The sequence below is a fragment of the Sphaeramia orbicularis genome, chromosome 20 (genome assembly GCF_902148855.1).
Source record: "Sphaeramia orbicularis chromosome 20, fSphaOr1.1, whole genome shotgun sequence".
Classification (NCBI taxonomy): Eukaryota; Metazoa; Chordata; class Actinopteri; order Kurtiformes; family Apogonidae; genus Sphaeramia; species Sphaeramia orbicularis.
This window is the reverse complement of record NC_043976.1, coordinates 2360734-2375176: the sequence shown is the minus strand read 5'-3', so window position 1 is coordinate 2375176 and position 14443 is coordinate 2360734. Positions and strand designations below refer to the sequence as shown.

General features: G+C 37.3%; 1 protein-coding gene across 3 annotated transcripts in view; it reads right to left on the bottom strand.

The window, feature by feature from the left end:
* Window positions 1–12877, bottom strand: part of rsu1 (Ras suppressor protein 1) — a 61526-nt gene extending 48649 nt beyond the window's left edge. Inside the window, exons 1-3 of one of the 3 annotated variants that reach the window (XM_030123673.1) lie at window positions 12736–12877; window positions 12466–12595; window positions 7771–7821 (exon numbers count right to left, since the gene is read on the bottom strand). In XM_030123673.1, the coding sequence (XP_029979533.1) occupies window positions 7771–7821; window positions 12466–12574 (160 nt within the window). In that variant the 5' untranslated portion in view covers window positions 12575–12595; window positions 12736–12877. The remainder of the gene's footprint in view (window positions 1–7770; window positions 7822–12465; window positions 12596–12735) is intronic. The other 2 variants (XM_030123672.1, XM_030123674.1) reach the window with 2 other exon arrangements.
* Window positions 12878–14443: the final 1566 nt, after the last annotated feature.

The following is a 14443-nucleotide window of genomic DNA, read 5'->3' as shown; positions in this document are numbered from 1 at the left end:
AAAAAAAAGAAATAAATAAAATTTTTCTGCGCTCGAAAAGGAGTGGGCAGAAGTATAACTTATTGACCCCGCCCCCTTTTTACAAACTAATAATCACACTAGATCTGCTTCCTTTGCTTTGTTAACACACATTTTCCTTTGTATATTTTTACAAAAACACAAAACATCCATACAAACCATTCATACACACTTTTCTAGTCACCTCACACACAATCAGATTTACATAATCAATTGTTTTTAATGTAGACTATAATATTTATATGCACTTGAAATATTTACTCCAAATACAATGATGAATGATGAATACAATTTAAATTGATTTGGCCTGTTTTGATGTTTGTGTTACATACTGTGTGTATACTGTATTTATACTGTGTGTATACTGTATTTATACTGTGTGTATACTGTATGTACACTGTACTGTGTTTACTGTGTGTACTGTGTTGCAGGGAGGATACTGCACCCATTCATTTGTCTGTTCATTTGTTACGTATGGATTTGTCTTGCATTTCTTTCAGTGTGCAGACGTGTATTTCTTTCAGTGTGCAGACATGTGGGCTGTATTCTACCTTTGAATGTGTATTTCTTCTTCTGTTCTCTCACATGCTTTGGTTCTGTTCTTTCTCTCTTGTACAGTCTCTGTGTGACTTCAGTTTTAAAGGAGCTGATGTTTTACTTGCTTTGATTGATCCTTATTCAATAAAGGAACATCATGTTACTCTTTGTGTATTTATATTTATATGACATATATAGTCTATGGCAGGGGTCGGCAACCCGTGGCTCCGGAGCCGCATGCGGCTCTTTTCATCCTTATGTTGCGGCTCTGCGTGGCTTGGGAAAATAAATTATAAGTGTCCGATTGAAGTGTATGTTATTTGTCTCAAAAACGTGTATCATGTCTTCTTATTAAGTCAAAGTTTTTAACTTCTTTCTTCAGACCTTGTGCAATTTCGGTGATCAGCATTTGCCTTCTTCAGAGACGTTTGACAGCACTTGATGTGTCAGCCGGCAACCGGCATGCACTGAATGCCCTGCGACACCAAAACTGCACAATATCTGAACAAAGTATTTTATTTGTGTTTGTTCGTTTGTTTAATTGTAGTTGTAAATTGTAAGATTATTGTGATCTCGAAATATTAAAATAAAATTATATATATATATATATATATATATATATATATATATATATATAAAAAGTATATATAAAGTGGATTTTGTGCCAACGAGGAGAACCTCGGTTTTGTCACTGTTTAGTTTGAGAAAATTGGAAGCGAACCAGGATTTTATGTCTGCCAAGCAGTCAGTGAGGGAGGAGGGTGGGAGGGTAGAGGTGGGTTTGCAGGTGAGGTAGAGCTGGGTGTCATCCGCGTAACAGTGAAAATTGAAATTGTATTTCCGGAAAATATTGCCAAGGGGAAGGAGGTAAATGATAAAGAGGAGGGGCCCCAGTACAGACCCCTGGGGCACACCTGAAGTGACGGGGAAATGGGAGGATGTGACGGATTTGATCTGGATAAACTGAGTGCGGCCAGAGAGGTATGATTTAAACCAGTCTAATGGAGTGTGGGTGAAGCCGATGGAAGATAATCTATTAAGAAGGGTGGTGTGACAGATGGTGTCAAAGGCTGCGCTCAGGTCAAGGAGGATGAGGATGGTAAGTAAACCAGAATTAAGGCACAACCATTGAATTTAAAAGGTTAAAAATATAACTGGTATTATTTAGTGTTTTTGTTTATGGTTCAACTTGAAGAAATAAAAAAAAAACTATGCATATTAAGCACTTTTAGTGATTAAAGGACAAACATGGGTGGGATAGCAGAGGATTCTTCTTCTTCTTTTTCTCCTCCTTCTCCTCCTCCTTTCTTCTTCTTCTGCTCCTCCATCTCCTTTTCCTTCTTCTGCTCCTCCTTTTTCTCCTCCTCCTTCTTCGTCTTCTTCATCTCCTCCTCCTTCTTCTTCCCCTTCTTCTCCTCCTCCTTTTTCTCTTTCTTCTCTTTCTTCTTCTTCTCCTTTTTCTCCTCCTCCTTCTTCTTCTTCTACTTCTTCTCCTCCTCCTTCTTCTTCTTCTACTTCTTCTCCTCCTTCATCTCCTCCTCTTTCTTCTCTTCCTTCTTTATCTCCTTCTTTTCCTTCTTCTTCTCCTTCTCTTTCTCCATCTTCTTCTCCTCTTTCTTCTTCTCCTCCTCCTCTTCCCCTTCTCCTTTTCCTCCGTCTTCTTCTTTTCCTTCTTTTCCTCCTTCTCCTTCCTCTTCTCTTTCTCCTTCTTCTTGTGTTGTACATACTTAACAGTTCCTTATTACAACTATTCCACAAAGTCACTCCCTTAAATTAAATACGGGGCTATTTTTGGAGAAATCAAACCCTCAGCTCCCACAGTGTTTCCAGCGTTCCCTCAGACAGTATTACTGCAGGGGGTCCACATGGGGGGACATACACCTGGGGGGGGGGGGGGGGCTAAGAAGGGCTGCTAGCAGGGATAGTCGAGGACTTCAGTGTGAGATATTATAAGACACATTTCATTTTAATTCTGATTCTACATTTATATACACATTTATATAATACCAGAAAACTGTCAATGGCAATGGGACTAATTTATACTAGTCAACATTTGCTAGGGATCAGTTTTACATTTGCACAATAATTGATGTATAATATTTTGGGTGACTTCATATATTATGTGTGTACTTTGGCTAGTCATGTAAAGAAAAATGGACCAAAAGGTAAAAACACATACATTTTTATTGCACTTTCAGGCAAAAGGGTGATACAACCCTAGAAATTACAGTTCACAACAATTACTCTTCCAATTTTGTTTTCACTGAAACCACTCAGAATGTTCTGAAACCATACGGTGTGATGTCAATAATGTGTGTGGCCACCATCCGCATCTGCAGGCTGTACTCCACCGGGAAAATAAACTGCCAAGTTTCCAGAATTACACCCCCGCATATAGCCAAGTTATAGTCCTGATCCCTAGCAAATGTTGACTAGTGTATATTCAGCGATTTGTTTTAGACAAACAACCAAACGTTTTCACCTCAGAGTCTCCAAAAGTCTGCAATAACAGCAGAAAAAGGACATGGATTTGGCACTAGTGGCTTTTTGGATAAAGAGTCTCTAAACCAGGGGTCTCAGACTCATTTTCTTTCAGGTTCCACATTCAGCCCCATTTAATCTCCAGTGGGCCGGACTAGAAAAATAATAGGATAATAACCTATGAATAATGACAACTCCAAATTTTTAGGGACCGAGCCGAGAGGGCAGGTCCACTCACACAGTGAGTGGACTTGCCAGAAGGCAAGGCCCCTATTGTTTTTCGTTCGTTTTTTATTATTCTTATTTTCCTGACGCCACTTTGAACTGGATTTTGACCTCCTAAACATGCTCGAAAACTCACCAAATTTGGCACGTATGTCAGGTCCAGTGAAAAATTTGATAAAATGAAAGAATTAACCCTGTAGGTGCCAAAATGGGCTCTCTAGCGCCACCTATGTCAAAAAACACAGAAATCGCCATAGCGGCCAGCAGGAATGTCCGATGGGAGGCACAACGTATGGGAGGTGGAACGCACAGGAGGCAGAACATATGGGAGGCAGAACGTATGGGAGGCAAAACTAAAGGGAGGCGGAATGTATGAGAGGCAGAACACACGGGAGGCGGAACGCATGGGAGGCAGAACCCATGGGAGACGGATCGCCCAGTGCGAGGTCCCGCCCAATGCTGCTTGCAGCTTTAATTGTCATTTTTTAGTGCAGGGGTCGGCAACCTTTAACACTCAAAGAGCCATTTCGACCCGGTTTCCACGGAAAAGACAACACTGGGAGCCGCAAACACTTTTTGACATCTGAAATGAAGATGTTAGCCTATATGTACCATAAATTCCGGACTATAAGCCGCTGCCTTTTTCCCACACTTTAAACACTGCAGTTTACACTCCGACACGGCTTATACAACGATTTTACTGGTACCACGGCTTGGTGCCGCTGCGCGCGGCGCACCTCGGTGCTAACGTTAGGTGCCATTGCACCGCCGTACCATGGCTCGGTGGCAGGTGCCGTGGCACCGCGGTGGTGCCTTGGCTCGAGGTGCCGGTGGTGCCGGTGGCACCCAGTTGTGGCACCGCGGTGCCATGGCACCTGACACCGAGCCGTAGTACTGCAGTGCCACGGCACCTAGCGTTGGCCCCGAGGTGCCGCGGCACCTTGGTCGTGCCATGGCACCTGGCATCATTAAATGTTCTATTTTCTTCAGATATTTTTCTTTTCTTAGTTTTCTCCATACTTGGCCTACCTGGGGTTGAAAGTCTCGATAAATGTACGGCGTTTTAGCGGGCTGTTGGAGAGTGTGACGCATATTTTGAGCGACGAAAAATAATACTATATATATATATATATATATATATATATATATATATATATATATATATATATATATATATATATATATAATTTCATTTTAATATTTCGAGATCACAATAATCTTACAATTTACAACTACAATTAAACAAACGAACAAACACAAATAAAATACTTTGTTCAGATATTGTGCAGTTTTGGTGTCACAGGGCATTCCGCGCATGCCGGCTGCCGGCTGACACGTCAAGTGCTGTCAAACGTCTCTGAAGAAGGCGAATGCTGATCACCGAAATTGCACAAGGTCTGAAGAAAGAAGTTAAAAACTTTGACTTAATAAGAAGACATGATACACATTTTTGAGACAAATAACATACACTTCAATCGGACACTTATAATTTATTTTCCCAAGCCACGCAGAGCCGCAACATAAGGATGAAAGAGCCGCATGCGGCTCCGGAGCCGCGGGTTGCCGACCCCTGTTTTAGTGGGAAAAAAACTTACATTAAACAATGAAAATACTTACTTTTATAAACTATCCAAACAAAAAAGATGTGAATAACCTGAAAAAAATGAAATTTCTTAAGAAAAATAAGTGGAATTTTAACAATATTCTGCCTCAGCTTATCATTTCTTATTTATGTGCATTATGGACTGGATCTACAAAGACACTAAACACTGATTAACAGGCAAAAAATTGTGCATAATTTTCTTTAGACATTTCAGGTTGTTCATATTTGTTCAGGTTATTCACATTTTATTGTTACAGGATAGTTTGTAAATGTAAATATTTTCATAATTTAATGGTATTTTTTGCACTAAAACAAAAACAAAAAATTGAAGTTGTCATTATTTATAGGCATAATGTAATATTACTTTTTTCTCATCAAACTGAGGAGAAAATCTGGAGTCATTATTTTTTTGTAGGTTATCATAGTATTATTTTACTGTAGTTCATATTGGTCTGTATGTGGAACCTGAACTGAAATGAGTTCCACAGCCTTGACTGTGGAATTTTTACAGTTTGCAAATTCATCCCACAGGTCGGATTAGAACCTTAGGCGGGCCACATGTTTGACACCCCTGCTATAGAGGGTCTGAAAAACCATTAGAAATACCAACAAAGGGTCTGAATGGAAACACTGACTGTTCATCTACAGACAGACCATGGGTTTAAACGACTGGAACAGGAAATCAACTGAGGTCATTTACAGGAAAAATGGGTGAGTTTGAGGGTTTGAGTCACTTTATAAAAGATGATCAAAGTTTACAAACTAATTTTAAAAGTAGATCAATTTGTTGGAAGGAACCTTTTGAAAAAAAAACAAAACTGCTAGTATAGTCTGAAAAGTTGCCAAATCTAGCAACAAAATTGCTGAGTTGGCATCAGTGATTGTCAGCCTTTAAATGGAGTTAACAGATGTCACTAAACTGTGCGGAATTTGCTGATTCATGGTTTGTGATTGGTGCCAGAGGTGACCATATTTGGACAACAGGGTGGAGCTAATAGTAACTACAGCCTCATCTGCAAACATGTACCAGGAACCGAAGGAACTCTAACACAAAATGGAACCAATGCACTTTATTTAACCACGTTTCAATTCATTTGATGTCATTAAGAGGAAAATGTGTGTTTCAGTGTTTGAGTCACTTTACAAAGGTTGATAAAAGTTTCCAAACAAATTTTAACAAGTGGTTCCAGGCACAAACCCCGCCCCTCACATGTATTGTTGCTTATTTTGGCACCGCTCCAGCTGATGTCATCATGTCTGTGTGCTGATGTCGTATCAATTGCCTCTACATATGTGACAAGTTTGAAGTAAATTGAAACAAAATTGATATTTCTGTAGACATTTGAAATTTCACCCATTATAAGTAAATGGGGGGAAAAAAGATTTTTTTTTAAAATTCATAGAATTTTTATTTTGCTTTGACCCACTTTTCCCAAAATGTAACCACATCTATTCTGAGTCACTGGCAATCTATAAACCAAATATGGTATGAATTCAACCAATAGTTTTACTACTGTGTGTTAACAATCCAATAAACAAACAAACTGAACCAAAAACGATACAGGGCTCGTGACTGCGACTGAATTACGGTCGCATGCGCCTGAGAATTTCGGTAGTGCGACTGTTTTTGAGATTACGATTGCACGGTGCGCCAATAAAAAAATGAGCGAAAATTAATACGTGCACCTAGAATAATGGCTGCAGAAGTAACTCGTCAGCTGAAAATAAACAAGCTCCACGCCCCGCTGACTGAAGCGGAAAATCTAGTCCCCGCCCCCTCACGTGCGCAGGCGGCATAAACAAAGGGATCAAATAACTCCACCGACGTTTGAAACAATCTCCCGCCAAACCCGGTTAGTAGCGCTGGCGTTGTTCCAAGTATTTTCCCATGACGTAATGTATCCTGCAAGTCAGATGATCATGTTGCGCGAATCAACTTGCTACACGATCAGCTGACCGTAACCAGCGAATCGAGGGGCTAATGAATAAACAACAAGCGGTATCCAGACGTGTACATGATTCGTCAAAAGTTTCTTCCTCAAAAGTTGGTTGTTGCAAATAATGGTGTGATTCGTCTTTTTTCTCCAAGAACCAACTAAAGTATATACCACACATTGACAATTGTTTTGCACCTGTGTCAATGTAAGCTTTTTCTTTCATACTCTATTCAAATACTTTATTCTAGGTTGTTAACATTGCTTAAATACATATAGGAATATTACTTGGTATGGCCAAGAGTTTTGCTTGTTCTCCAAATTTTTTATATAATAGTGGTGTGCCTAGATTTTAGCCTGTGCTCCTAACTTTTTAGGGTTAGGAGCACAGTGCTCCTAGGTCAAAAAGTTAATTTTGAGCCCTGCGATACCCCTTGCCTCCCCTTCGAGGAAATAACAAAAGTAGTAATTTGTCACTAGGTGCTTTTTGTCTTGTTTTTGAACATTTACTAAATCTACCAACAGAAGTGCTACGTTGGCATCCATGATTCCATTTCCTGTCTGTTCCTGATAAACACCACAAAAGCAGTTTACATTTATGGAGGATGTACTGTTTAAGACTGGAAAAGAGAAGAACATCATCCTCTCCATAAACCGCAGGATCATCCCCATAACCATCAGAGGCAGGACAGGAGGACACGTCTGCTCCGACAGGTTCACTGTGCATGTACGAGCGCTGGGTTTCACAGACGGCTCAGCTGATCTGTGATGTAAACAACAGCACTACGGCGGCAAAAACGCTGTCCAGACACAACTGTTACCAGTGCAAAACTGAGCACAACGACCAGTTCGCGCACACAAAGGTTGATGATAGCAGTTGTGTGACATAGTCTAAACCTGAGTGAACTGACAAACAGAAGCTCTTTGTAAACCAACACGTCCACAGTGCAGAGGACACAGGTGGTGACTTACCGCTGAGCTTGTTGTGGCTGAGAACCAGCTGAGTGATGTTGGACAGAGTGACTGAAACGAGACACAACATCAGGTCAACACACGGATGCAAACAGCTTCACTGTTCACTCATGATACTGAGAACAACTCAGTGTTTCTTCAATGTATGGGTTACATAATTATGAATAATGAGCCCTGATATACAATGTACATCATGTATATAAGCCTGGACAGAGTTTATTTTATGATGTGTGTCATTTTTTTGCAGAGTTTATTTTTGATATATGTCATATTTCTGGAGTTATTTTGTAGAGGACTTTGCACCAGTAGATAAAGATGGGATAAGGAAGTTACAGTTTGACTCACTGTATATAGAGCTGCAACCGATTAATCGACTAGGTGCTTGAAGTCAGTGCAAAAAGTCCCGATTCGATTAATCGACTCAAACTGATTGAAGGGAAATATTCTATTGCAGTTTTCCTGAATTTATGCTTCTTTGTGCGTCACAATAAGCGTCCGTGTGAAACACAACAGCAGAACCAATGTTTAACAGCAGAGAAATGAAGGAAACAAAGCTGAAGGTTCAGGAGAATTGTGGCTGAAGGATTTTTCTGGATCACTTTGAGTCGATTAATCGGTTGCAGCTCTAACTGTATGTACTGCTTTTTAAATTTATGTTAATTCTGATGCTTTTCTCCCAGTCTTCATAGGCTGGTTTCCCCAAAGTTGTGTGAAATCATATTGGCAAAATAAAATCACACATATATTTATATGCTGTTTGAGATTTGAGTTGAGAAAAAATACACTACAAAAAAAGTTGAGGATATTTTTAATTTTTGGGCTATTTTTTTTTTTTTTTCAGTTGGGATTCTTGCACAGCGCTTTTTGCTTTTTTTGAGTGAATTGAATTGAAACACATTTTTTTTTAATGACCAGACGTAGTTTTATTTACAAATGGCAAGAATGACAAAAAAAGACCAAAAAAATGAAATATCCTTAACTTTTTGTTTGTAGTGTACTTGATGCATTGACTTTGGGTTTAGTAATGCAGTAAAGGAGTAACCAATCACAGGCATTTTTTTTTTTTTCCATTAATGCATGTGATCAGCTAATGATTTAATCTAATTAAATAAATGCAATAACTTGTTTTTAAAAAGAATCTTTCTCATGAGTAAAATGTGAAATCATTTTAGAAGCATATGGTTGATGTTGACAGGCTTGTAAATGCCTACAGGAAGGATTTTTTCCCCCTCCATGTTTGAGTTATTTTCTGTTCATTTGGGTTGGGGTGGCAAAAGGAAATATAGTAATGGATCAACCAAGTGTTTGAGACACAATCCTAGAACTGTAAGAAATGTCACCAACAATACATTATTTTGATTTGGGGAAAAAAAAAAAATGAGATAAGGGGGTAGGAGTATATAAGCTGCACTTCATTTGGCTCCTTTTCAAATGTTTTTTTTTTTTTTTTTCCCTTTCTTAGTTTTCCTTTGCTGTTTTTGGTGTTAAATTCAAAATAAATAAACAAACAAAAATTCAAATGATATGAAACTGTTCACATATAGAAACGATCCTTTCACAAAAAAATGTGAATAACCTGAAGAAATATGAAAAATCTTAAGAGAAATAAGTGTAATTTTAATAATATTCAGTCTGTTATTACATGTGTGTATTTGTAGATCCACTGTATCTGTATGTTATAATGCATATGTGTAAATGATGAACCGAGGCATAATATTGATAAAATTGCACTTATTTTTCTTAAGACATTTCAGGTTGTTCATGTTGTTCACATTTTTAAGGAAACTGTAGATGTAAACATCTTCTTAATGTAATTTCACCTTTTTCACTGTTTTTTTTACTGGTCCAGCCCACTTGAGATTCTATTGGGTTGAATGTGGAACCTGAACTAAAATGAGTTTGACAGTCCTGTTCTCATCACATGCCCTCTGCAGTTGACAGTGTTTTTTTGTTTGTTTGTTTGTTTGTTTGTTTTTAACTCATAAAGACCCAGTGCTACTTTTGTGCCATTTCCCAAATGAATTTTTCCTCTTTATTTTAACTTTTCTTAAGTGATTTATCACTATTTATCATAATATTATGCACTGTATTTTGTGCTTTTTTGTGATAATCATGTATTTTCCTGTAATTGTCTGATCATGCAGATGTTCATAAAAGCTCAGAGTAAAGTTGAGGGTTATTATATCAAAACTTTTTTTTTTAACTTATAAAGCTTTTAAATATTTATAGAACTTTTCAACATTAAACAAATATAACACTTATTTCAAGTGATGTGTTCATAATACAAAAATTGACACCGAACATGATAAACAAACAGAACCCATAAAAAAAAAGGCAATGCAACAAAACACAGATAACAAGACAGTCAAGACGTGGATTCTGGTACATTTAAGAGAAGAAGAAAATAGACCCAGTGATACTTTTGTGTCGGTTGGTGAATGACTTTTTCCTCTAGACTTAACCTTTCCAAAGTGCTTTTTCACCATTTATTGTATTATTTTCCTCTGTATTTTCTGTATTTTTGTTGTTGTTGCTTTTTTTCAGTTAAAATCAGGTATTGTTCTATTTTTAATTCACTTATCATGTAGATGTTGATAAAAGCTTGGGGGTCATTATATCAAAAACAGAGAAAACTGAAGGGAAAACTGCCTTTTCAGTGAAATCTGTCATTAATTGAACATAAATCCAGTGTGTCCATCCACTGTCATTGATCCAAATCCATGGGTTTTACTGGTCAATCAATTTTGTAGAAGATGACGGTGTTTCCATGGTAACTATGGAGCCTCTGAACGTCCAAATGGGTCATATCTGATGACCATGAAAAGATGAAGAACTGTATTTTACACAGATTATTGACATGTATTGACAGGATTAATGGATCAACAGGGATTAAACAGTTTAGATCAGCAGATGGTTTAAATTGAAGTTTTTTTTGGGGGGGGGGTCTTTAAGGGTTAAAGTAAAGCTGTGAAACTCTTGTCCCCTACAGAGGACAATAATGCATTGCTGAGTCTTAAGAGGTGATAGCTGGACCCAGAGCTGGGCAGTATGGTCAGATACATTAACATGATAAATGTCTTCATCTCTGCTAATATCAATAATCATCACAGTAGATGTCCAAGCTAGACTGTTATATCTGGTTTTAAATTAATCAGAAAAGACATAATGAGATGAAAACAATGCAAAAGATGTGAAAGACAAATGTCACTAAAGGACAAAAACACACCTGTAGTCACTGATTTTGTGATGTGATGGTTTTCTTGTTCTTTTTGTTTGTTTTGTTTTATTTACATTGTACTTTACAAATCAGAATAAATAAAAATGAGTGCAATCTGAGATCTTATCCATTAAAGTTCCTGTGGTCTTTAACTCTTCTTTATGGTGGAAACATGACAAAAATTTCAGGACACTTCACAAAACCTAAACATAGATCATTCAAAGGTATTATAATGATGAAATAATAGTTCCGTGTCAATACATACATTAATGTGGCTCACTGAGGATTAGAGCTGCAATGACTAGTTGACCAAAGCTAAACTACTAAATTCTTTGTTTTGGTGGTCAACAGGTCAATAGTGATGTCATAGATGAATTCATAATGTCATTAATCTCACCCAGATTAAATACAAGAAATCTAAGTAGTTATTAGTTTCCTTCATGTTCATGAGAAATCACATTCTTCTAAATATATGTTGAGAATTTTGCATTAAAATCTTACACAAACATGCCTGGATAACGGATGGAATGTCTTTCTTGAAATTGGAAAAGATCTAATTTTCTCTGAGGATCAACTGAGAAATTTGACATAACATGGAAGCCTTTCCTCTTACTTTGATAAAACATCTATAAAAAACAGAACAGAATAGAAAAGCTATAACACTCATAATGAAGTGAATGTGGACCAATTTGGGGTTGGGGGGGTGTTTTTCCCTTTGTTTTGTTTGTTTGTTTGTTTGTTTGTTTTTAAGTTTTTGTTTGTTGTTAGTTGGTATTTGGAAAACTGGACATGCTTAGACCTGTGCTGAGAGGATATGTATACTGAAAAGGAGTCCTAATAAAAAGATTATTTAAAAAAATCTTACACAGAAAACATTCTTTGAATTACTTTAAACTCATCTGGTGTAAAATTAGATTTTTTGCAATGTCTGGATAATTTGCCAAAAATAACTTGGAGAAGGGTGCGTTTTCAGTACCGCCTGCTTACTATTACAAAAGCACAGTCTTTTTTGCGTAATGATGAGTTAATAATATGGTTACTGGTCTGCTATTAATTGGTAACTGTCCTGTACTAGGGCTGCAAAGACTAACTAATGAACTGATGACTAATTTATTCATCCATAGCTTGTTAGTGACGTCATGCACTTTTGTTTAAGGAAGAATGTATGCGTGATTGTTGTGCACCAAATGTTCTCGATAAAGAAAAGAACATGCATTTATTGCTGCAATAAATAGACATAAGAGCCTTTTTTTGCAGTTCAGAATTTGACTAGTCGACTAGTCGTTACAGAAATTGTTTAATTAGTCATTAGTTTCAGCCTTTCTGAATAAATGAATCATAGGGATGGAAAAGTAACAGTGGGACAGGAACCACTCGCTGTAATGATGCTACTAAAGGTTAGCAGCACATATCATGTTTGTTTGTCACTGTTTCTTCATGTTAATCGACAATAATGTTGACTTTAAAGGTGAGCTTACACAGTCCTGGGATGTCCAACATGTTGGAGATTCCCCTGTCGCACATCTCCACCTCTGGCAGGTTTTTATCCCGACTCTCCTCCACTATCTTCTTCAAAGACTTGGACATGTTTGGTTTTTGTTTTTTTTTCTAAAGACACAAAGAAAATGAATTAACAATAATAAAGCAGAGTAAAGCTAGGTGACGTTAGACAACATCTGGACATAAACCCCTCTGTAACCGCACGTGAAACGTTCATCTAACCGGAAATGGATAACTTCTGCTGTTACCTGAAGGATAATGTCGAGGGTAACCGTAAAGAAAAACCAAAAAGTAACAGACAGTTCTTCCTGTGAGTCTAAAAAGAACCTACGCTAAGAGCTCACGCCCTACCGGAAGTTTACATGAGAGCCGACTTTCCTTAATAGGGCACTTCCTGTTCTTCCATGAAGGCTTTTAAACCACGCCCCCTATCCAAACCCGGAAGAGCAGCCCCACATGTCACCTCCTTTCCTCCTTGGCTGACACAGATGAACAGACCAGGAAACTGTCCGAAAGTGGAGCTGAAACTACAGTTCTTATGCAGCACAGATGCTTTAAGGTCCTGCTTCCAGAACACTGATGCAACTCAACACTTTTGTTGCTAGATTTGGCAACTTTTCAGTCTACCCTAGCAACTTTTTTTCCATTAAGCACCTACAAACAAATTTATCTACTTTTACAATTTGTTTGGAAACTTTTAGCAACTTTTGAAAAGTGATTCAAACTGTGTAGACCCACAACTATTTTTGTCATAACTTCCAAATTATTATTTTGTCTTTCCCCAGGGATTTAGGACTATTTATTCTAATATTATCATCTGTTATCATATCATCTTAAAGTAACCCATTGTTTTAGATGAACCCATCCATTTAGTTCACCAAAATGTCACTTTATTCTTAAATGACGTCAAACTGTAATTTAACACCAGCTGTTGACATATATTGATAGAATTAGGAGTTCAGCAGTAATTAATTTTTTTTCAGTGTTTTTATTACATATTGAGTCATCCAGAAAAGCATAATACGGTCATTTTTTATTTTTATTTTTTAAATACCCAAACCCATAAACATTTGCACCCTGTTGCACCATATAAAAAGATCATTGGAAATAAATAAATAAATAAATAAATAAATAAATAAGGAACTCGGATATTAGTCACAGCCTCGTATTAATATGACTACTGTGGAATAAGTGATGGATCTGCCTCTTTTATGTGATTCAGAACAGGTTACAGGTACTGAAACTTATTAGCTCATCCTCTTACAGAATATCAAATTTTTCCCAATGCTAAATGATGTAAGAGATCCAGAAACCAACGTTTAAATATTGGAGGTTGTTTATCTTTCCTTTTAAGTAGTATTAGTCTACAGGATAGAAGAGTGGTGAAGGCAATCAGATTTTTAGATTTTTGGTTAAAAAGAAAAGAATGTGATGTAATGTGTAATATTGCAATTGTTATTAAACAGTTATTAAATATTTTGATCAGCAAATGCTTTTAATCCTTATGGATTAAGCGAGAAGTCTGCCAATATTAGTGAAAATATTATTAGGAGTGAACTACTGCATAGATATTTTTGGCTGTTAAACATAGTAGTGGTTCTTTAATCATGGTTCCTGAACCCATTCTTATTGTCAGTTAATACAAATCAGTTTGGAATAAATTAGTGATAATCCACTGTGAGTAAACTTTTTGCTAATGCCGGTGTAGTACCAACCTCAGTCCACAAGGAGGAGACATGTTCTTTCATGTTGGTCTGTATCTGGCTGTGAATCTAAAGAAGATATGGGCTTATTTATGCAGGCTGAGCTGACAAAATACAACCTACTATTTAATAAGTTAGTCAGGTTGGATCACACAGGGCTCAGCTTCACTTGAACATCTGGGAGAAAAGTCATACAAACCGATGGCAGTGATGAAAGCGCCTCAGTAGAACATGTTATTATGATCTGTGTCAA